The sequence below is a fragment of the Macrobrachium rosenbergii genome, chromosome 6, assembly GCF_040412425.1.
Source record: "Macrobrachium rosenbergii isolate ZJJX-2024 chromosome 6, ASM4041242v1, whole genome shotgun sequence".
Lineage (NCBI taxonomy): Eukaryota > Metazoa > Arthropoda > Malacostraca > Decapoda > Palaemonidae > Macrobrachium > Macrobrachium rosenbergii.
In genome coordinates, this window is record NC_089746.1 from 48,164,012 (window position 1) to 48,189,011 (window position 25,000).

At 31.6% G+C, this 25,000-nt stretch overlaps 1 protein-coding gene across 2 annotated transcripts in view; it reads left to right on the forward strand.

The window, feature by feature from the left end:
- Window positions 1-25,000, forward strand: part of LOC136839528 (uncharacterized) — a 320,867-nt gene that overhangs the window by 191,496 nt on the left and 104,371 nt on the right. For both annotated transcript variants that reach the window (XM_067105742.1, XM_067105741.1), the window contains exon 3: window positions 10,411-10,541. In XM_067105742.1, the coding sequence (XP_066961843.1) occupies window positions 10,445-10,541 (97 nt within the window). In that variant the 5' untranslated portion in view covers window positions 10,411-10,444. The remainder of the gene's footprint in view (window positions 1-10,410; window positions 10,542-25,000) is intronic.

A 25,000-nucleotide genomic window follows, 5' to 3' on the forward strand; every position in this document is an offset into this window, starting at 1 on the left:
GTAAATATGTATATACATATATATATATATATATACATATATAATATATATATATATATATATATATATATATATATATATATATATATATATATATATATATATATATATATATATATATATATATATATATATATATATATATATATATATATATATATATATATATATATATATATATATATATATATATATATATATATATATATATATCGATAAACATGTGTTAGAACGAAACTAGGGAATTTTTTTGTAGTTTTCTATGAGACTGTACGGTTAACTGGAAAGTCAATTGCGAGGTAAATATGAAAGATTATCCCCGATTACGGCCTCTTCTTTTAATATTGCCAGACGAAATTATGTATGAAAGGTTTTTTTATGAGCTATTCATCCCATCATAAGTAATTTTCCAGGCTTTCAGTGGAGGTCAGAAGAGCTCGTTTATATAAGTTGGTAGCCAAATTTTGTATCAAGTAGCCAACATTCTAAATTGGTGTCAAATGTGAGTCACGCACGTTGACTGAAGCTGTCACGCAAGCGCAGATACGAACACACGTGACTATAATATTGGTCTCCGTAGGAGATTAGTGCCGTCAGTGCACTTCACGTGGTGCACTTTTGGCATTACTTAAAGTTCTCTGCAGCGACCCTTCACCCCGTAGCTGCACCTCCTTTCCTTCCTTTTACTGTACCTCTGTTCATATTCTCTTTCTTTCATCTTTCTTTCGATCTTCTCCTAACGATTGCTTCATAGTGCAACTGCGAAGTTCTCCTCCTGTTACACCTTTTTACTCTCAATTTCTCTTTCAGCGCTGAATGATCTCATAGGTCCCAACGCTTGGCCTTTGGCCTAAATTTTATATTCCATTCCATTTCTTTAATGTTGGTTAGCTTGTGAAAAATATGATGGTAATGCGCTAAAAAAATTCCAACAGACGTGATCGTGTGAATTCGTCTTTGTCTTATTTCCAAAATCCCTGTCCTATCCAGGCGTATTATAACTACCTGGAATCTTTAGGAATGCCCTCACTCACCACATTTACATTCACATTCGTATTCATTCACGGATATCTTATTGCTGGAATGTTTACGAAAATACGAATGAAATGATATTCACTTCACGAAAGATGTCCGCTCTATCCACATAACGGTGGGAGCCAAAACTTTCAAGGGCCTCTTCTCGATGTCCTGTGGAAGAGGAATTATCGGAAAGGAGGCATTTTCCAAAAGGAATTCCTTTCTCCATCAGATTCCCTTTGACCTATTTCTGGATCGAGGAGGAGGAGGAGGAGGAGGAGGAGGAGGAGGAGGAGGAGGAGGAGGAGGAGGAGGAGGAGGAGGAGGAGGAGGAGGAGGAGGAGGAGGATCCTCTTCGAGGTCTGAATGTTAAGCCGTAGTGCCTTTTAAAAGATAGCCTTTTAAGCTTGTACTCAACGTTCTTCTTATTCAAGAGTAAATCCTTTAGAATTAAAAGCATTTTATATTTTGTTTTCTTGATACCCTTAAATTATTGATTTACTTTAAATGTTATGTCATGGAAATCACACATTTTGATTTTTTTCAGTGTTTTCAATCGCTTTACGGCATTTCCAACCTTGTTTTCCAACTGAGTTTTCATGTATTTGCTGTAACATCCATTTGCTTTTGAATATATATATATATATATATATATATATATATATATATATATGTATATATATATATATAATTATATATAATTATATATATATATATAATATATATATATATATATATATATATATATATATATATATATATATATATATATATATATATATTGTGTGTGTGTGTGCAAGTTTAGATACAAAAAATATTATCAACCTTTTTCCATATTCATTTCATTTATTGCTGGTGCAGATTCAAAACGCTTTGTGCGTTTTAATGCGAATGATAATTGTGAAGTATGAAATAAATCATTATCTTTAATGTGGGGGATAGTGTTTCACACTGATGGTTATTTATACTGGTTGCTCTTATGAGAAACCTGTACAAATAATCATCAATAAACCAGTATGTACTGGCAAAAGACCAGCTTAGTTCAACAACAATCACATCGAATCTTTGACAAATTGTTAGCTTCAGTGATCTGAATTCGTATTTTCTTTAATACTAACTAATGAATATTTGAAAAAGTCACAAAGATTTCTTGTATTATTTAAGTTTTCTTTTTGATTTATAAATCTAGTTTTCAATGAAGCATCTAAGGTTTCGCTGGCCTTTCTCTGTTTCAATCGAGTGAGTTATTTTCATGTTTATGCATAACTCTGAAGTGATCCTTTATCTTGACGCAATATTCTAATTCTCATAGTTCTGTTCTTTCGGATGAAATGAAAATAAATGCAGGGAACTCTAATAAAATCTATATGATAACTAACGCCACAAAAATACATAAAAAACAATAAATATTAGAATTCACAGTCAAATATTGTTTACGAACAAGTTTTTTTCCCTGCAAAAATTTGATAGATTTTTTTAAGTGCAGAACTCTGCCCGCAGACTGCACATTTTATGCACTCATTTTAAATGCATTTTTTATCTATTTTTCCAAAAAAGAGTACTAATGGAGCACTTGCCATAAAAAAAATTCACACAGTTATGCACGTGCCATTAAAAATTTCAAGTTTTTATTCCTCGAGAGTCAGAGCTTTTGAAGTGGATGGAGGGGAGAAAAGTTTTATTCTAAAAAAAATATATTTAACAGAGTAAACGGAATTCCATCTCTGACATTTGATTCTTCCCGTTGCAATGCTCGTTATTAATACGCCTGCTTTCTAATTGATTTCTCGTCTTCTGATCGAAATATTATCTGCAACATTCTCGTTATTTTGTAGCTATGCATTGCGCTCATGTGATGTCTTTTAAATATTTCAAGTGACTTCCTGGTAATTCTCTTTGTTTCTTTTGATTTTTTTGGCGGAAAAAATTCAGATTTTCTAGAAATGTGACTTTTCAGATAAAAGTTCATTAGGTTTTTATGATTAAACTTTAGAAATCTCTTTCTCGTCTTCCATTTTCCCAAACTTTTATAACTTTCTGTCTATCAGGAAACTGTTTCCGCTTTTATTATTCATTCGGGTCTGGGCTAGGAAAAGGTGCTGAGCTTCTCATACCGCTGACCTCTGTATCTAAGAATAACGTGACTGGAGGAAACTGATTTTAAGAACTGGTTATTACTCACGCTTTGTCTTGGAATAACCAGAAAGCCACATTATCACCAATGATTAATCACTTGCAAATATTCAAATAAAATGATCTAATTATTTACGCAAAAGGATTACATACATTCAAACACTTATAGACATGGGCTATGATTATGTAAATATTCATATAAAGAGATTATATCCAAATAAGCAAATGAAAACATATAATCATCCGTATACAGAATTCATATCACCGTGAAAAATCGCATATATCAAGCCAATGCATATGAACACGTTGGCTTCAGATACCCCCCAAAATAATAATAATAATAATAATAATAATAATAATAATAATAATAATAATAATAATAATAATAATAATAAAAAAAACGAGCGAGGCAAAAATCCAGTTATAAACTCCATCACATGACAAGGGATTTATCATTGACGACCATTTTCCAATCGGTTTCAATAACATTCCGGTTCCAGGACAACTGTCGCTTTGGCGAGTCCAATTTCCAGAGGCATCCGACCGTCCCACCGCTCGTCCAGTCGTCGCCTCTCGCCCAACTCACCAGTCCTCGTCATTAATAATCTCAATCATCTGGGCCTTTTTAAAATCCGTTATAAATCCTATCTCTCTCTCTCTCTCTCTCTCTCTCTCTCTCTCTCTCTCTCTCTCTCTCTCTCTTTCTATATATATATATATATATATATATATATATATATATATATATATATATATATATATATATATATATACACACATACACATACATATGTATACATATATTTATATATATATACATTATATATACACATATATATACATATATTTATATATGATACATATACATTATGTATATAAATATATACATTATATATATATAATTTATATATATATATATATATATATATATATATATATATATATATATATATATACATATGTGTATATATATATATATATATATATATATATATATATATATATATATATATATATATATATATATATATATATATATATATATATATATATATATATATTAAAACGATGTGTAACCATATATTGCAGAGCAGCTTAACGTACACGGTACGCCATTAAGTACCATGCAATTGCAAATTTTTACATACAGTATATATACAGTATATATATATATATATATATATATATATATATATATATATATATATATATATATATATATATATATATATATATATATATATATATATATATATATATACATACATACATACATTGTACTGTATATATGTATGTATTTCTATATGTTATATATAAATTTTGTAGATTTATATATAAATACTTATGTATGTTTGTATATCCCAGCACAGCATATCCATGTGTATCTGAACGCATCGCTATTATATATGCTTTTGTGTTGTCTGTATGCTAATAGACTGTACATTTATATCTATGTTTATTTATTGCAGTTCAGGAATATATTTCTTCATACGTTGGTGTGTATTGAAAGCTAAAGCCAAAATGAATTTTAATATTTTGGGATCCATATCCATGGCTTCAATTTTCATGGGTATCCCTTTTACCCTAAAGTCCTTGATTATAAAGGGACAAATAAAAACAGAGTTTTTTTTTATTACCAGTGACTGGTCTTTTGTTAAGTAGTTATTTTGTTCTTGGAGAGATAATAAAAGCACTAATTTGAAGTTGTCAAGTTAGGCAACAACTAACCTAACTGGTGGTTGGCAGACACAATGTCCACCTTTTGGTGCGATTTTCGTTGAAGTGTGCGCATTGTTTTTTTTGCATAATTGACCTAACAAACAGGCAAACCAAAACTGAATCACAGTCAAAACTCCTTCCTTTAGAAAATAATAATAATAATAATAATAATAATAATAATAATAATAATAATAATAATAATAATAATAATAATAATAATAATAATAATAATATTTTTTACTTTTTTATCCTAATCATTAATATATATGGGATATGCTTAAATAAACTTTATTATTATTATTATTATTATTATTATTATTATTATTATTATTATTATTATTATTATTATTATTATTATTATTATTATTATTATTAACCTGGTCCTACTCCTTCACCTTCGGGGACCAAAGTGGTCTCATTTGTGTCTTAACAACATACTTGAAAAGCGAAGTGTTCCGATTCGTGTGTTAATGATGGATTCCAAACCCAGGTAAATTTAGTTTTGATGTCTTCAGGTTAATGGATGTCCTTGATTAAACAGTAGTTTTATTAATTTGGCAGTATAATGACCTTGAGAGCTGAGGACAACGGGAGAAAAAGAGAATTCCAAATATTGAGAGGTTGTTGAAATATTACTGATTCCCATTGATGCTCATTTGAACTTTAGTTTACTGATTCCTATTGATGCTCTTTTGAGCTTAAAAAAACTATTCCTCCGGTCCTTTCTCCTATGAATAGTTTAGATATAAATATCATATTATGTTTAAGAATACAGCAACTTTCTATCTGTTTCTGTGTTGACCAAAACACTCTTGATACCCCTCCTGAAAAGCGAGGCTCGTTCTTACCTTTCGCTCCTTTTTTTTTTTTTAGCTTTCACCCAGCACTGTTAACCCTGAAACTTCCCGATATAATAACAGCGCACACATATTCATCACTTTCAGAAAAATTTTGAAATTCACATAGTTTGAAATTGGGCTAAGAGGAGTTTGCGCCAAAATGTATTGTTATTTTGTTAAAAATTTTGAGTTATAATCTTAGCAATAATTTCACTCTCACAATCGCAATGACGTCATGGTTTCTTTTGGCAAAAAAGAATGGATAATAAAATCATAGGAACGCACAAGAAATGACATGAAACTCCTTACATGACTCACCTTTCACATATTTACGTGAAATCGTTCTGGAAAACCTACGTACAGTACGAGAGAATTCGACACTAAAAGGAAATCATCAGTGACATGGGTGCAGTAATAACGCTCATTTGTAATATGCTTAATGTATTATGAAATGGGACACTATCTTTTTTCGTGGAAATTATAACGTAACGCATGAACTATTTCACCTGAAGCGTCCATTTATATTTCGATGAACATTATCATTCAAAATTTCCGAAAATGAAAATGAAAAGTGTGCTGGAAACACGGAAGAGCAGAATTATGTCCTGGTATTTTTGCATCCTCATTTTTTTGGGGGGGTTGGTTTCGTAATGCGCGCGCGCACACACATATATATAATAAATATATATATATAATATACGGATATATATATATATATATATATATTTAAAGATTTATGAAAGTTTATATCTATTTATATATTGAGAGAGAGAGAGAGAGAGAGAGAGAGAGAGAGAGAGAGAGAGAGAGAAAAAAACATAGAAAAATCATAATCAACATATATGTATAGACAATTGTCACATTAAAACAAATATATCAATTTGGAAAACAATATTCAATACTCAAGCATACCGTAATCACGTACACATGCATGTTGAACTAAACTATGGACGCATGGATAGATATCAATTCATATACACATTTATATACATAATGACAAGACAAAGCAACGTAGGTGGAACATATGTATTCATGTATGTATTCACACCATTGCAATTCGCTGCGCAAATGGGAGAGTAACTTTTAATGGATTTTAAAAAGGCCCAGATGATTGCGATTATTAATGACGAGGACTGGAGAGTCCGGAGAGGCGAAGACTGGAGAGTGGTGGGACGGTCGGATGCCTCTGGAAATTGGACTCGCCAAAGCGAGAGTTGTCATGGAATCGGAATGTTATTGAAACCGATTGGAAAATGGTCGTCAATGATAAATCCCTTGTCATGTGATGGAGTTTATAACTGGATTTTTGCCTCGCTCATTTCTTTTTCTTTTTTCTTTTGTCCCCGTTGTTATACTATTTATGTATTTGAAGACTATAGAGTACTTTCTACATACGTTATATATATATATATATTATATATATATATATATATATATATATATATATATATATATATATATATATATATTTATTTATTTATTTATATATATTATATATATATATATGCTTATATTAAATTTAACTGTATGAAAAACATAAGTGAAAATCGCATTAATCCCTAGAACCTTGATTTGTCAATTAATCATTGGAACATCAACTCATACAGCAAATTTCTTTGCCGTACCTCACAATTTTTGCGTGTTCACCTACCTAAGACCCAATCACGATTTCTTAAAAACTTCCACCCAATAACGAGTAACTACGCTCCTTTACAACGTCCCTACGAGATACCCCGGGGGTTACAAATTAACAAAAGACACAAATACGGCGTCGAGGAGGACTCGAGGAGACCATAAGATAGGAAGACCACTGGTTCCAGAGGCCGTTCTTGACGTGTATATGAACATGGAGGCCATAAACCTTCGACATTATAGGGCCAGGTCTACTTCTTATGTGTCTATGACTCGTGGCTGTACTGTATCTTGTAGGTGTGTGTGTGTGTGTGTGTGTTTGTGTATGTAGCTACATTTTTGAAGTTTACATCTTGTGTTAGGGTGTGTGCGCATGGATGTGTGATTGCCTTCATCTCACGTGTGTGCGTCTACATCTGTGAACGTGTGTGTGTGTGTGTGTGTGAGGATGTGATAGATTACAAGGAGACTACATTTCCATATACGAATGTGTAAGTGTTAATATTTTACGATCGAACTGTGTATGTGTGTACATAAAGGCCTACATCTCGTGTACTCGTGTATGTCTGTTGTAGAATCACGCTCGTGATCCTACAACAAGTTTGTGCGCCTGCGCATCAGTTTAGGCCTATTTAAATCTTGTTTGTTCATTTGTGCGTGTAGTGGATCCATTCACCTTATCTCCACGAGACAGTTGTTGAGAGCGATGCCCTATTTTGCTCTCGCTGAACAACTTCCAAGTTACCCTCAATCAGCGAGTTAACCGCCGCCGATCGCTACCCAAAGAATCTCCCCAGACGATCGGGCGGTCGTGTATCACCGCTCTAGGCCTCGGATGGAGAGCACCGATCGCTCTGCTAATGATCGTTACAATGTTTCTCGGCCCTGTTTTTTATTTTATCTTTTTGTGTGTGTGTGTGTTTTTCGGAAGGTATTTGGATGAGGCTGGCGAAGCTATATACATAGAAACCAGGATGTGTTTGAATTTAAGTTTCACTATTTACTTTATTTATTTCTTCACTCGTGTTTATTTTACCAGGAAATATGAAGTCGAACTGATTATGTTTAGCGAAAGAATTCTTTTTTTTTTTTTTTTTTTACCTTTGATTACACTCCCCAAATTATTTGTTTCTCGCTAAACAGATTTGAAATATAACTTGAAACTGACAGGAGGTATTCGTTTAGTATCTTTAATAGATTTTTTTTCACAAATATTTTGTTAATGATGAAAGAAAAAGGTAAATAATAATAATAATAATAATAATAATAATAATAATAATAATAATAATAATAATAATAATAATAATAGACCGCATTATTTCATATTACGATTACATTCGATTGACAACCCCAAAAACCATTGCAGTACATGGTCAAGTTATAAATGAATGAATTAGTATTTACGTGCAGAAACTTCACGAAGTTGTAAAAAAATACTCTCTTAAGGGGTATTTTTTTACAACTTAAGAGTCAAGTCCCCTACCAACTTCCGTGTCCGTAATTAGATTTAGGTCACCTTGTCTTCCCAAAGTGTGATGCGGCTGTAGATTTTTTTTTTAGGGGATGAGGAAGAAGGAACAGGAAAGAGATTAAAAAAAGATGATTATATAAATAAAATGAAGGGTAAAATGAATAACTTAGATGTTAAGATTAGGTACAGATGAAAGCGGTGAAGTTAAGAACATAAAGTAAGAATGAAAGGAAGGCAGAGACATAAAATAAATGGTGAATGATATGGAATGATAAGTTGTAATGATAGCAAGAAGCAAACAAAAGTAGAGGGAATGGGGAGAGGAAGAATAAACAAGAAGAGAGAAGAAAAAGAAAAAGAATCCGGATGTTTACCTACTCAAAGATGGCCATGTCTGACAAGTGTTAACGCTCACCATCCCCACCTACCACCTACCCCCCTTACCTTTCCGACCCCACTATCTCCTGCCTGCTCTGGTCTTCAGTCCAATTAATTAATTGCTCTTAAAACACATACTTGCACACGCACATGTACAGAAAACACACACACATGCACTGGCGCCATAGCTGGCTGTCGACGTCAAAAGAAAACGACTTTGTAAATGAGGATGTGTGAAAACCTTTCATGAGGTTTTTTGAATGCTAAACTTTTTTCCTGAATGGTTATGAGGTAACATATTCCTTTGTGATCAAAATATTTCTACTATCACGAATATTACAGCACCCACGATTACTATTAATAATATTAATAAGAACTCTTGCAAATTTAATGAGAATAGTCATGACAATAATTAAACAATTTTGGGATCAGTGACGGCAATCCAAAAGTGTAAATAATAAAAGTGTATATGTAGACAAAAAGCGGTGTTACAAAATTAGAATTTATGAAAATACAGATGAAAAAAAAAGTAATGGCCACTATCGCCCTCTCACTTATTTACACTGATTATGGTATAAAAATGCTAAACCCATAGCAAAATACATTGTGGGCGACTTGATATAATGGAAATACAATGGAAACTCCCAACCTGAACTAGGGAAAAAATATCATTTACTTGATGATTTTAGCAGCTGCTAATTTATATAAAAAAAATATGTAGTTCACGAATCTTACACCAGATAATTTTTATATCGAAATACTTATTTCATTGATGAGTCTCAGAGCTAATTGTCAACTGCTATACTTCCCAGTGTAATTTCTAATCTAGATCATTGTTTTAATGAGCTGCCTCCAGCTGTTTCTATCTTGAACGGGTTATTTCAAAATTGGTTTTGCCCAGATATTTTACAGACGGATTACCTTCCTAATTCCATTCCTCCCTATCTATCCTGGCTTGGGACCGGAACTAAGTTCGGCTGCCTCCCACTTACCCTCACACACACACACACACACACACACACACACACACACACACACACACACACACACACACACACACACACACTGGTCAGTTTGTCACTGTGCTTAACAAATATTTTATTCTCAACGATTATAAATACTTCTGCCAATTTATATGACGAAAACGACTGATTTACTCAGTGAGTCTTACAGGTGCCATTTTGCCATTAAAAACGTTCTTTTTATACTTGATTTCCACAGGGGCCCTTTGCGTCGAACGACCTTGAAGGCGGTGATGATGATGAACGAAATATCCTACTGCTGCCTAGGGACATTTACGCAACACGTTGTATCAGCGATTACTCAGAGAGATGGGGAATTTTACAAAGACGGTAAGGAAAATTTTGATAGTAATCTTGTAGATTATTTTGAAAGATATGTTAGAACACTTTGGAAGGGGTGGTCAGGTTAGAACACTTTGGAAGGGGTGGTCTATCTCTTGATCCTAGTAGACGCTGGTACCCATTTGAAGCTGGGAGAACTGGTAGGCAGTAAGCTGGGAATGATTCATAAACCTAGCTAACGTAAGCCGAGAGCTGCACTTAGCATGCTATCTTTTAAATTGTGCTGCTTTACTTATGGGTGATATCAGCAATTGACACTAAGGAATATACTTATACATTAAGGTAGGTTTATTCGTTACCACAACATTATGTCAACACCGTATGGCGTAAGTTTTTAACTTATTAAGAAGAAAACGTTTAAAAAACTCCTACGAGAACATAATGAATTTGACACCAGTAAACAATATAAAAATAACAAAGCGCCTCTTCATTTAGAAATAATCAAAATTGACAATGAAACAACGAAAGTTAATGATAATAAATTCATGAATAATATGAATTCTTCGTAACAAACTTCTGTTTGGCCAACAATAATGACAAAACTTATTCCATTCCAAAGCAAATTTGGGCGGAAATGACTCACGTTGGAATTAACATTCCCTGAATTTATTATGATTTTCCTTGAAAGAGATTTCGTAAGCAGGGGAGTGTCCCATTGCAAATATGCTCTGATTAATAATAACTTCCCAGGTTCAAAGACAACGAATTTAATTAAAAAGGCAGCCGCCACTGTTAGTTTTGTTGTTTTTATAGTTTTTCTTTGTAATTCACATTAAAAGAAGAGATTATTAGCTTTTGAAATATGAAATGCTATGTTGAAAACAGAACTATCTGTGCTAGTGTATTTAAGCATACTATACCTTTACTGATACACATGCCAGGTCAGTAAGGTAAACATGTGCACGTGCAGGCACTCACACACACACATATACATATATATGCTTACATGTATGCATATGTATATATATATATATTATATATATATATATATATATATATATATATATATAGATATATTCATATATATATATATATATATATATATATATATATATATATATATATATATATGTATATATATGTAGATATATAAATATACACACACACACACACACACATATATACTGTATATATATATATATATAGATATACAATATACATATACATATACATATACATATACATATACATATACATATATATACATATACACAAACACACAGAAGCATGTTCAGGCGCCCGCGAACAATTGTGTGCGTACTTGGAAGGAGAATCTTGCAATCTTTGTGTGATCTGGTAATCGATAGTGGCCAAAATGTTTTTCATTGACACATCGTTATTACTGATTATTTAACTGAAATGTCAGAATTTCAGGATATCGCGTATATTTTTTTTTACATATATCGTACAGTGACAAAGATGAGGAATTTAGAAACTGTTCTATTAAAAGAAATTACTAGAATAGTTAAGAAATGTGACATTCTGATGGGAAAAGACTGACAGCATGTGAAGGATGAAGTGTTGTGAGTAAATGTCGAATCAGTCATTCTGTCATTTACATTTTTTGTGAAAATCTGATAAGAAAATACAAAGTAAATTAATTATTCTAAAGGTAAGTTAAACCTTCGAAACTATAATTTTTAGATCAAAACGAAATAACGCTTGGAAACTGATTGGGTTCTTTAGTCACTGAATAAGTGCAAATGTCATCGATTTTTAACTTTTTCTGTCTTTCAGAATGTCGTCTGTACTTTCATTGATGTCTGTAAAAGGACTCAAACATCAGTTCCTATACACTTCCCACTCTTAGTCATTATTTTCGTATTGACAGAAATTACAGATTCTCACAAATCATATTCCGAAATAGTGAAATCCGTCCAGATTTCCATCAAATATTCAGAGAGAGTAAGGAAAGAAAATACTTCTCGGATGTAAATTGCTACCTGAATTCAGTTCCGGCGCAGAAATTTCAGAAGTGCGGAAGAAAGTTTTGAGTGGTGGGGATGGGGTGGGTTGCCGGGTAGTGGCGGTGGGATGGAGGAGGAGGGTGGTGGGGGGTTCCTTAGCCCTGTTTGAATCATTGGCAACCATTGTTGCAAACTCCACAAAGTCTTGCAAGAGGCCGAAGTTGGTCGTAACAAATTCAGGAAACTATATCTATTTTGTTGTGAGGAGTATTTTTTATGGAGGGGGACGGGGGTTGGACAAGGCAGAGGGGGTTGTGTAGGGGAGAAGGTTGCGGTTCTTCTTACTGTTACTTCTAGAATGGAGACTAAGGCTCGAAAGTCAAAAGGATTCTGTTAAGAAAGAGACTCTCTCTCTCTCTCTCTCTCTCTCTCTCTCTCTCTCTCTCTCTCTCTCTCTCTCTCTCTCTCTCTCTCTCTCCTATTCTTCGTATACATCTCTCCTGTTGGGAAAACATGTTACAGTGATTTTATGGTGGTATTCTCTTTTCATTTACTGTCATTTTATGTGTACACTAAGTGCAACAATATAATCATAAATGTAATATAGGATCACACTCAACATGCAATAGGAAAATTACTGACGTATCACAATGCGTAGGAATTCATGCATGTATCTAGGCATATTAGTATATAAGTAGAATCAGGCAAACACGTTTTACGTTTTTGTTTGAGATATTTCATATTAATAAATAAATCCTCATGTATGAAAATTACGTGTTCCAAATTACATGACTTATTTTTCTTCAAAGTGTCAGTGATGTAGTAAATTATAAAACGAATTTGTAATTTAGTAAACTAAAAATTTACGAAACCAGCGTTTAAAACTCTATAGAAAAACGGGAACAAGAACAAGAACAGAATGAATTTACTCTTGGAATTATAACCGAACCTGTTACATTTTATTGAACTTCTCTCATGAGTGGAAGGAAGAGAAATCTCTTCTATTGAAAACTAAAGTTATTTTAAACTTTTGAAATGTTAGAAGGAGAAATATAACCTTTACAGGTAGCGACATAATGATAGATCGGTAGGCTGACAGGTGTTCTATTGGTCTGTTATTTCAAATGAAGTTTTGAGGACTTTCAGGAAGGAATGTAAGATTGAATAAGGAGATAGACGAAACTGCTCGTCTTGGATCAGACAAAAATGAAACGAGAAAAAACTAAGAGAATGGATGATTAAATCCCTCATTTCGACAGACCGTTAGATATATGAATATATGAAAGTGAATAAAATACTAAACTTATACCTATCAGATAAACGAATAAGTAAATTTACGGATGGTTAAATGAATTAACGAGATAATTGGGTAGAGGATGATGGAAAATTTGCTTATATATAGTAAGTGTAAAATCCAACATATAAAATAAAGAAATGTCACGCATACACAAATGCGCACATACACACACAAACAACACTCACATGCATATATATATATATATATATATATATATATATATATATATATATATATATATATATATATAATAGACAAATTTGCTTCGATATTTTGTCAAAAACACAACAAAACTGCTGGATGACCAATAAGTCCAGCGCTTGGCCTTTGGCCCAAATTTTATATTCCAGTCTAATCGCCTATTTGTTTTACATGACGTATTCGGTAACTCCAAGTGTGATCATAAATTTACCTTCCTTTACATGAGAATATTCTGGTTTACTTTTTGAAATAAAGAATTATACGCAGCGCCGAGCATCCGTTGGAAAATATTATCCGACAACTAAACATATATGTAAAATCTTTGTATGTTTTAGTTTTTAGCAAATTTTATAGTCCTTTCACTAATTAGTCAACCATGAAGGCTTCTCTTTGAGGAAAAAAAGAATTTACATTTTTCACTTTCTCCACTGCAAATATATTTTTGGGGGTCGTACTTTTTCTCCCAGACAATAAAAATGATCCCAAAGTTATCTAATTCTAAAGAAGATAATCCGTAAGTTCTTTTAAACAGGATCATATTTTAAAACTTGCTGCATTATTGAATTAATTCTGCGATTTTCTTATGTAATTGATTATACAACGTGTTTATCTTTCCCCATACGCTTGTCCGTAATAGTTAAACGTGGAGTGTATTACCCGTAGAGTATGTATAAGGTAGTATTCTCCCAGACTTACTAATCACATGTATCAGGTATTTAGGGTGAAATAGGGAAATACTAGTAATTTTAGGTTAACTATGTGAAAATGTTGGTAAACTAAGGTTGAAAAGTGGAGAAATGTCAGTAATTCAAGGTTTAAAATGGGGAAACGTTGGTAACCTAAGATTTAAGATGGAGAAATGTTAGTAATTTTTGGTTTAGAATGGGGAAATCCTTGTAATTAGTGTAAAAATGTATAAATACTAGTAATGTTGGACGTAATATGGGAAATTTTGCTAATTTTATATTTAAAGAAGGGGAATGGTAGTAATTTAAGGCTTAAGATTGGGAAATGTTTCAAGTAGCAGAAATGTCAGTAAGCTTTCGGGATACAAAAGAATAAAAAGCTTTCATAGATTTAATTATAATGCCAATTACGTATTCTCACATACGTGCCGCATTTATAAATGTATAAAAATAGCGAGTGCTGAACAAAGTGCGTTTGTGTAATAAAAATCCAAAAATATATTGTAAACTATATTACTGTGTAAAATAAACAAGCAAAGACTTTCGAACACATGAACGGTGTTCCACATCAGTGTTAACGGTAACACTGATGAGGAACGCCGTTCAGGTGTTCGAGTCTCTGCTTGTTCATTTTGCACAGTAATATAGTTTACTATATAATTGTGGATTTTTGTTACACAGATTGTATTTCACGAGACTGTGAATGTCTTAGCAAAGTGCGTTTTTTGTGAGTGTGTGTGTGTGTGTGTATGTATTTGTTTGTTTCTATGAGAGAGAGAGAGAGAGAGAGAGAGAGAGAGAGAGAGAGAGAGAGAGAGAGAGAGAGAGAGAGAGAGCAGAGCGAGCGAGCGCGCGAGCTGAGGATGATATCTACTTAGTTATAAGACTTCATACATTAGCTATCTTTAAGAACTATAGCTCGCTTCATATTAACACTGAGGCTCCAATACCACATTAGATCAGTTCAGTGAAAATAAAATCTCTATTACCAACCTGAAAGTACTTTCTATTTCGCCTGAAGAATATAATAGTACATAATGAATTACTTAGTAAACATATTTCTCGTTTTTCTGAGAATCATTTGGAAGAGAACAAACATAAAAAAGGCTTTCGAGTAATTTACAAACTGAATTAATTTCTGGCGTAAATTTAAGGAGTAAGGTCGACGGTTTTGAGCTCTGGGTTGTTGGAAATGGTGTTAGAGAATTGAGGGGGGGGGGAGAAAATAGGGCTTTCGGAGTATGGGGCCTCCTAGGTCCCTTTCCAATCCCTAGAAGCCATTGTTACGAACTCCACAATTCTTGTAGGAGGCAGAAGTTACCCAGAATTTAAAGAGAATTTTTTCTTATATAAAAAAAAGTTACACTGGCGCCGCTGCGTAATTGTTCCGTCCAATTCTTTATTACTTCGAACAGTAATCTTCATCTCTTAAAAAAAACACACACACACACACAAGTTTCCTCTTTCCCAATGGAAGCTATTGTTCAAAAGAATTGAAGAGCACTTTAGTGGTCTGTGTCTGTGAGTTAACATTTGTTAGATAAGTCTGACAAATGGATTAAGAAAATTATGACATTTCATAATTATTAGCAATCGCAATGATGCTCCCCTAAACTTTCACAGGAGGCACACCAGCAACACGTCGGCCGTGATTTGACATTGACTTTTATAATTCACGCGTGTTGACACTAAAGTCCTTTGATTCTAGTAGATGAAACGAAATATTAAAAAAAAACTAATCTCGTAGGGCGAAGACGTTATGATTATATACAACGAATTTATGAAATGAAATTCTAATGAATAATTATTTGAAATATAATAAAAAGCCAACACCCCAAGAATTTCATTACAAATTTCTATTAACCTGCTCTTGCAAACTTAAGAGATATATTTTTATTACCTTTCGTTACGAAAATAAGTATTACTCTCTATTAAATTACTTTTGCAAACTTAAGAACAAGATATTTTGATTTATTACATTACTTTTCTAAGGGAACGCAAATTAAATTCTGTCTCATATATTACCATTGCAAACGTAAACGAGAAACGTTAAACCCCAATGAGCGATAAATTTTTCCAAGACTAACCAAATTAAATTATACACCATCAAATGAACCCCTTAAGCGCAAAAGAGAATCACTATATCTTTAAAATATTAAAATAAAAATAGTTTTAGCTTCGATGATTAGGTTGTTCCCAAGATAAGAATGTCTGTGTGAGTTAGTAGAGAACTTACAACTGAATCGACAGAAGGAACAAGTGTCGCATTAGTATTAATGTTTATCGGGATTTCTGGATTTTTTTCGCATATGTAAGGAAAATTTAAAAAGTTAATAAATGAGTATATAGGAAATAGAAGAATAACAAAATAATCGATGGAATGTAATGAAATGTTTAATATATATATATATATATATATATATATATATATATATATATATATATATATATATATATATATGTATCTATATATGTATATATACTGTATATGTATAAATATTTATGATTATTTAAAAACAATGGATTTAAAATAATGATAAATACACTACGTATAAATAGGATTAGAAATATTTGTGATTATTTAAAAACAATGGATTTAAGATAATGACAGATACACTACGACTATATAGGATTAGAAATGAAGACAGTTAGACCTAAAATTGAATAAATAGGATAATAGTGTCTACTGAAATGAATAAAAACGTCGACAAATAAACTATTGTACATGCATCATACTGAGAGGAATTAGACTGTTAATCTTACTACCACTCAGGCTAGTAAATGCGTATAAGTATTTGCTAGCTAAAAGAAATTACATAGAATAGTAATGGTATAGTTCCTGATATTTCATTGTAATACTCTATGGCAGTAAGACTAAGAAATATCCAAATTAAAAATTAAAGAGAGAGAGAGAGAGAGAGAGAGAGAGAGAGAGAGAGAGAGAGAGAGAGAAGCTTCAGATTCATCTATATACAGTTCATAGAATTTTTTTCTCCCCAGCGTTCAACAAAGGATAATGTTCCAGTAACGTCTCTTATTCTTCTTCTTCCTCTTCCTCTTTCGAGAAAGATTACGAATGGTCCAGATCAGTCTCGTTGGCTGAATGGGACTGTGACAAGAATAAATGGACCCGAGTCTAGTTTGTATTGTGGCTTCTGTCTTTCCTTCTCTCTTGAGTGATGAAGCAGAGTGACAGATGGATTTTTTTTATTATATCTTCCTCTGAGCAGTCGCAAGCGTAGACGTGAATGCAGCCGACTGGGCGTTCAAGCAATTTGGTGCACACACTTACAGTATATGCTTACGAATGGAAAGAAAGGAAACTCTCGCGCGTTAATGGTTCTGTCTCTCTCTCTCACTCTCTCTCTCCCTCTCTCGCTCTCTCTCTCTTTTCATATATGTATGTATGTATACAGGCGCACACATTTTTATATATATATATATATATATATATATATATATATTTATATATATATATATATTTTTTTATATATATATATATATATATATATATATATATATATATATATATATATATATATATATATATATATATATATATATGTATACACGTACATACATACATACTCACACATATATATGAAGAATATATATTATATATATATATATATATATATATATATATATATATATATATATATATATATATATATATATATATATATATATATATATATATATATATATATATATATATATATACACACTTCTTATTCTGAAGAATGTTTTTACCTTTTGGCTGAGATTACCCAGTCGAAAAACTCACGTTATTTCTTTCTTCTACTTTCTTTTTATATGGGAGGCGAATCGAAATAATTCACAATCAATCATGCACTTAATTCACAACTTAAACAAGCAAAGGCATACAAGGTTGTTTATTAATCGTACAAATCAAATACTATTCCTTCAGCCCTTGGGACCGAACCTAAAGTCCCTCCCTATAAGTAGATAGTTTTGCCACTACACTAGGAGAGAGAGAGAGAGAGAGAGAGAGAGAGAGAGAGAGAGAGAGAGAGAGAGAGAGAGAGAGTGAGTTTTATGCAAAGAAGTATGTTAACACAGCACTGCAGTGAATTATGACGCGAAAACTAACAAAACGTACCTAAAAAGCTTTCTGTTATCAGCTTGAAAATCCTTTGTTCAAAAGGAAGTATTCTGTTTTAACATGTACCTAATGTTTATGTATTTTATGAGATACAACTTTCTTGGAATAACATTTTATAATTGATTGATTTATTTACTTATTTCAAAGATATTAATCATACATACGAGACTGGAAATTTTTGTGCCCGTATTAGTGATTTGTATCCATCGTCATCTATTTAAGACGATTATTTTTTCACTTTACATATATACTGAAACAAAACTGCTCCTTTCCAACTTAAACATACGAGATATTTTTTTTTTGTACGCGACGTAAAGCATTCGTTGGCAAATATTTTTCCACTAACTAAAAGCCAGAATATCTTTTTTGCATTTTAAAATTTTTGTTGCATTTTCTAGCTCGTTACTTTAATTAGTCAAACACCGGTGTAACTCTTTGGCTCAGTTAACAAAAACTTTTAAAAATTTAGGACAAAAAAATACGAGATGTTTCGCTGTAGAAAAATAAGACTTTTACTTTTTTTTTTTGTTAACCAGTATCTTTGTTTTAAAATCATGTAGGATAATTTAATTTCAAAATGTTCTATCTTTTTGCCAAGGCGTTGTTTATCTATGGAACTAAGCAGTATTTAAAGAATTAAGAGTGTTTCTTTAAAATTTTACATGCTGTTTTTCATATTTTGTATAACTTGTCTATTTATCCTTTTATGTTTTTGCTGCATGAACTCGCCACACACACACACACACACACATATATATATATATATGTGTGTGTGTGTGTGTGTGTGTGTAAATATATAATACTTTATCTAGTATTTGCTGGATAACATTTCGTTACAGCTAAATACCAGAGCGTTTATTTACCCAACTTCCCACTTTCATTTTTCAACTTGTAACACTAATTAGTCAAACGCCACTGCACCACTTTGAGTAGGTTCGTGAAAAAAAAAAAAAAAAAATGAAAACTTCCATTTATGTAGAAAAATTGACTAGATGTTACCCTTGTCTAATACAATTTTTATCGTATTTTATGTCATTATGTTTTTCACGTATTTATATTTTCATTTAAACATTAATTTACTATTTTAGTAACTTTTCAAGAGTGAGCATTCTCTATGGCTCATTAAAGCAGAACGCTTTCTTTCGTTTTCAATGTTATGTAAATATCAATCTAAATATCTATCTATCTGTGTAGATATATTTTTTTGTGTGTATATATATATATATATATATATATATATATATATATATATATATATATATATATATATATATAATAATGTGTATGTATACACGTTGTGGATATATATATATATATATGTATATATTCACACATAAAAATCCATGTATATATATATATACACACACATACACTATGCATATATATATGTATATACACATATATATATATATATAAATATCCATATATGTATGCATATATATTTATATAGATATACATGCAAAATATATATATACACTTTTTAGTTATTATTTTTGGGATGAGGCTGTTTGTCCCACGCCCTTCTCCACGGATGCTCTAGCCTGTCTTCGTGGTCATCAGCTCAAATCCTGACCTACCAAACGTAGGTTAACTTTGCTTACGTGACGACTGAAGTGCGTCTTTTAATAAATATGCCAGGGATTTGCTCTCATACGTTTTGTCAGTCTTAATGAAATCTGATGTTCGTGAGTTTGATTTCTTCTTTGCATGCTTGAATAGTTTTGTCCAATTTAAAAAACTAAGAACAAAATGAAATAAAAGAAAATAATAACATTTTCCTTCAGAATAGTTATAGAGAGAGAGAGAGAGCGAGTACGAAAAATATCCTTCGGGGGCTAAATTGCGACCTGAATTCAGTTCCGGCAGCAATTTAAGAAGTGCATCCAAAGTTTTGAGAGGTGGGGAAAGGGGGGGAGGGGGGAAGAGGGATGGGATGGGATGTGGCTTTTGTAAGGTAGGGAGAATGGGTAGGGGGCGGAGGTGGTACGGGGGTCCTACGCCTCCGTCTGAATCATTGACAGCTATTGTTGTAAACTCCACGAAGTCTTGCCAGGGCTTGAAGTTGCTCAGAATATATTCACAAAATCATATCTATTTTCTCGCAAGGTGTTTTTCGAGGACCGTTGCCTCTCTCCACCCTGAAGGATTTCTCTCTCTCTCTCTCTCTCTCTCTCTCTCTCTCTCTCTCTCTCTCTCTCTCTCTCTCTCTCTCTCTCTCTCTCTCTCTTTAATTCATGAATACTATAAAGAGTACCTAGCGTAAGAATTATAAAATTCTTTCAAGTACTTTTAGTTTTGCACCTTATGAAATCAGAATTCATGTTTTGTAAAGAGTCATACACGTTTCCATCCATGCCCAAGAACACACACACACTCACACACAAACATATATATATATATATATATATAAATATATATATATATATATATATATATATATATATATACATATATATATATATATATATATATATATATATATATATATATATATATATATATATATTTATATATTTATATATATATATATATATATATATATATATATATATATATATATATATATATATATATATATAATGGAAGAAACAGTAAAGAGCAATAACTCAATTCCTGAAAATTTATTTAAAAATATAGAAAAACACTTTAACGGTAGAAACTGATTGCACCCTAAAACCTTGTAGTTTTTCCTTGTGTGTTTTGTGTTTGTGAAGGTGTGGGGTGAGGGGTCGGGTAGGAGGGGTCTGCCGTATCATTTAATGGAATTTTCTTTTTAAAAAGACTGAAAACATGATTTTCCTGTTAGAAAGACAGGGTGTTTTGTATTTACGGGTACTAAAATTGTGGATTAATTTACAGTGGAGAATATCTAATATATTATCTTTGTTCTCTCTCTCTCTCTCTCTCTCTCTCTCTCTCTCTCTCTCTCTCTCTCTCTCTCTCTCTCTCTCTCTCTCTTGATATAGATATAAGCGCTAGTATACGCTAACTTACTAGCGCACTTGCAAGATTTTCACCGTAATAAATACGAGGTTATCATGACTCCTTATTTGCGACATTGGATAAACTTTCCTTTAGTAGTGGAATATACTGTAACTGTAAGAGGGGCGAAACATCATACGCAGGAATGAATTTAAAACCAATTGTATCAGGGCTTGTAAAGTAGGAGATGAAAAATAAGTCATAAAAATCATATATAATATATATATATATATATATATATATATATATATATATATATATATATATATATATATATATATATATATATATATATATATATATATATAAGCTGTGTAGAATGTATATAAAATGGAGATATAAAAATTAGCCATTTTGCATTTCCGGTGGTTTACTACTATCGTTTGTCTACTTTCTCCATTGTTTAGCCAGCCTCTCTCTCTCTCTCTCTCTCTCTCTCTCTCTCTCTCTCTCTCTCTCTCTCTCTCTCTCTCTCTCACACAAGATTTTTGTTATTTCAAGTATTTTAGAATATATAAAAGACTTGATACATGCATACACATGTTTTCCGGTTAAGTATTCACACATACACAGAGCTGTTTATACTGGTGTCTGCTCGTATACCATAGTTTTAATTCTTTTTTAATTACTGTCACTATTATTGTATATCTTAGTACTATTTTCATTTTCGTAATATTCCTTGTATTGTCTCCATTATCATCAGCATTCTGTATTGAGTATTGCTACGAGAAGCAAATAAGAAAATTTATTATTATTATTATTATTATTATTATTATTATTATTATTATTATTATTATTATTACCACCGTTGGCGTGTAAGAGGATGTTCGCATTTGTATCGAGCTGCGCGCAAGTATGTAAATATTCCTACGTTATGTAAAGACTCCTATTTCTATTGGACTGTACCAACAGAAGGGATGACAGGAAGACATAAGCCACATTACAAACTAGACTTGGATACATTTATTCTTGTCACAGTTCGCATTCAGCCACCGAGACTGATCCGGACCATTCATAATCTTTCTCGAAAGAAGACGTAGAAAAAGTTGACGATTCCTTATCTATTGTTAAGGGAAAGAGAAAATCTCTTTCCCTTGATTGCCAATGTGTTAAAATACGTACATAATACATACGTATTACATAAATATGTGTATTATATATATATTTTATATATATATACATATATGTATATATATATATATATATATATATATATATATATATATATATATATATATATATATATATATATATATATATGTATATGAATGTCTGTATGTGATTGTGTGTCGCTTTTGTCTGTATATATATACACACACACATATATAGTATATATATATATAATATATATATATGTATATATATATATATATATATATATATATATATATATATATATATATATATATATATATATATATATATATATATATATATATATATATATATAAATGCACACATATATCCATATATATGTATATATATACTTATATATATATATATATATATATATATATATATATATATATATATATATATATATATATATTATACATACATACACAACATACACATGACCATTTTATTCATGGCCACTGTCAGAGTTTTCAGAAGCCGCAGATTTAAATCCGAGTAGTATTTTCAGTAATCACCAATCAACGTTAAGTACTTACGTATATTAAACAAACCATGCACTAAAGCATTTTACTTTTAATAAGTGTTGCACCTACTCCTACGGATATTTAGCGATAAACTAAAGCTCACAAAATACTTTCATTTTTTAAAATTTAAAATTCTATCATATTCACTTGAACTGCGCGTCGCATAGGAGCTGAAGTTCGGTAACTACCAAATTACGGACAAAATCATAATATTCATTTTAATACAAAAAGGCAAACGCATTTGCACTAATTACACACATTAACTCCTGAATAATTGCCTGTCTTTTCAACGCAATGCCTACGCCCAATACGCATCGCCCACCACACGCGGACGTATGCTTGCATGTACGGGAGTAAACGCCTTCTATACTTTTATAACTGGAAAAATCTGCTCCCACAAATTATCCACATTCCAAATTATGCATAAAGGTACTATCATTTGTAACACTATATCATATGTATGCTATACACTGAGCGATTTACTTTTGATATAGAAGCACACAACGCATTATACAAAACGAGAAGCACATGTGAGACATATAATGCATCCATATAATATATGGAAAAGCTGAATTCCTTGGTAGGTGAATATATCTTTGCCATATTTAAATACATAACCAAGGTTATCATAGATTATAAATGTTTACCTAAAATTTCCTTAATAGTTACTCTCACATGGATACACAGCAGAGAAAAACATGGGCTAAAATATCACTATATATGTTTATTAATATATATATTAAATATCATATATATATGTTTATTATATATATATATATATATATATATATATTAATAAATAAATATATTACATATATACATATATATGTATGTATGTATGTATGTGTGTGTATATATACATACATACATACATACATACACATCTACACATACACGCACTTATGCATAACACAAGAACAGCGATACAAAGACACCGATAATTATAGTTATACATTCACATACACCGAGAATGCAAGTATAGAAAACTGAGTTGAATATATAAACAAAGTGCATGAAAATACAATGTTTAAAAAAGTGAAGATAAACATAAACCCTTAAACTGGATTAAAAATAAAACGAGGAGAAAATAACAGGTAAACAACCCGGAATAAAAGAAAATGAAAGTGCCCACAAAAACCATAGTAAATGAAATAATCACACACACCACCACACAAAACAAACGCAAATACACACACACACACACACAAACACAACCATAACAGCTACCTCAGAGAGTAAAAGCAAACAGCAAGAAAGGCAAACATGCAGATTTAGAACGGCATAAATGCACTTGAATCAAGCAAACTGGGGTACGATTACGTATTCGGAAAGACTAATAAAATAGGACAATAAAGCAAATCAATCGGGGGAGCTCAAACACGCATCGCTTGCATAAAATCTGGCACAATAAGATCCAGACATTTTGAGAAGCTAAGAATGAAGAATAAAATTGTTCAGAGACAGTAACAAACGTTTGCACATAATATACGTTCGCCATAAGCAAAATCAAGATAAGAACAAAATCGTAAACCTCACAGAAACAACATGGATGTACAGAGAGAAATGTACACGAACCACTCACAGTAT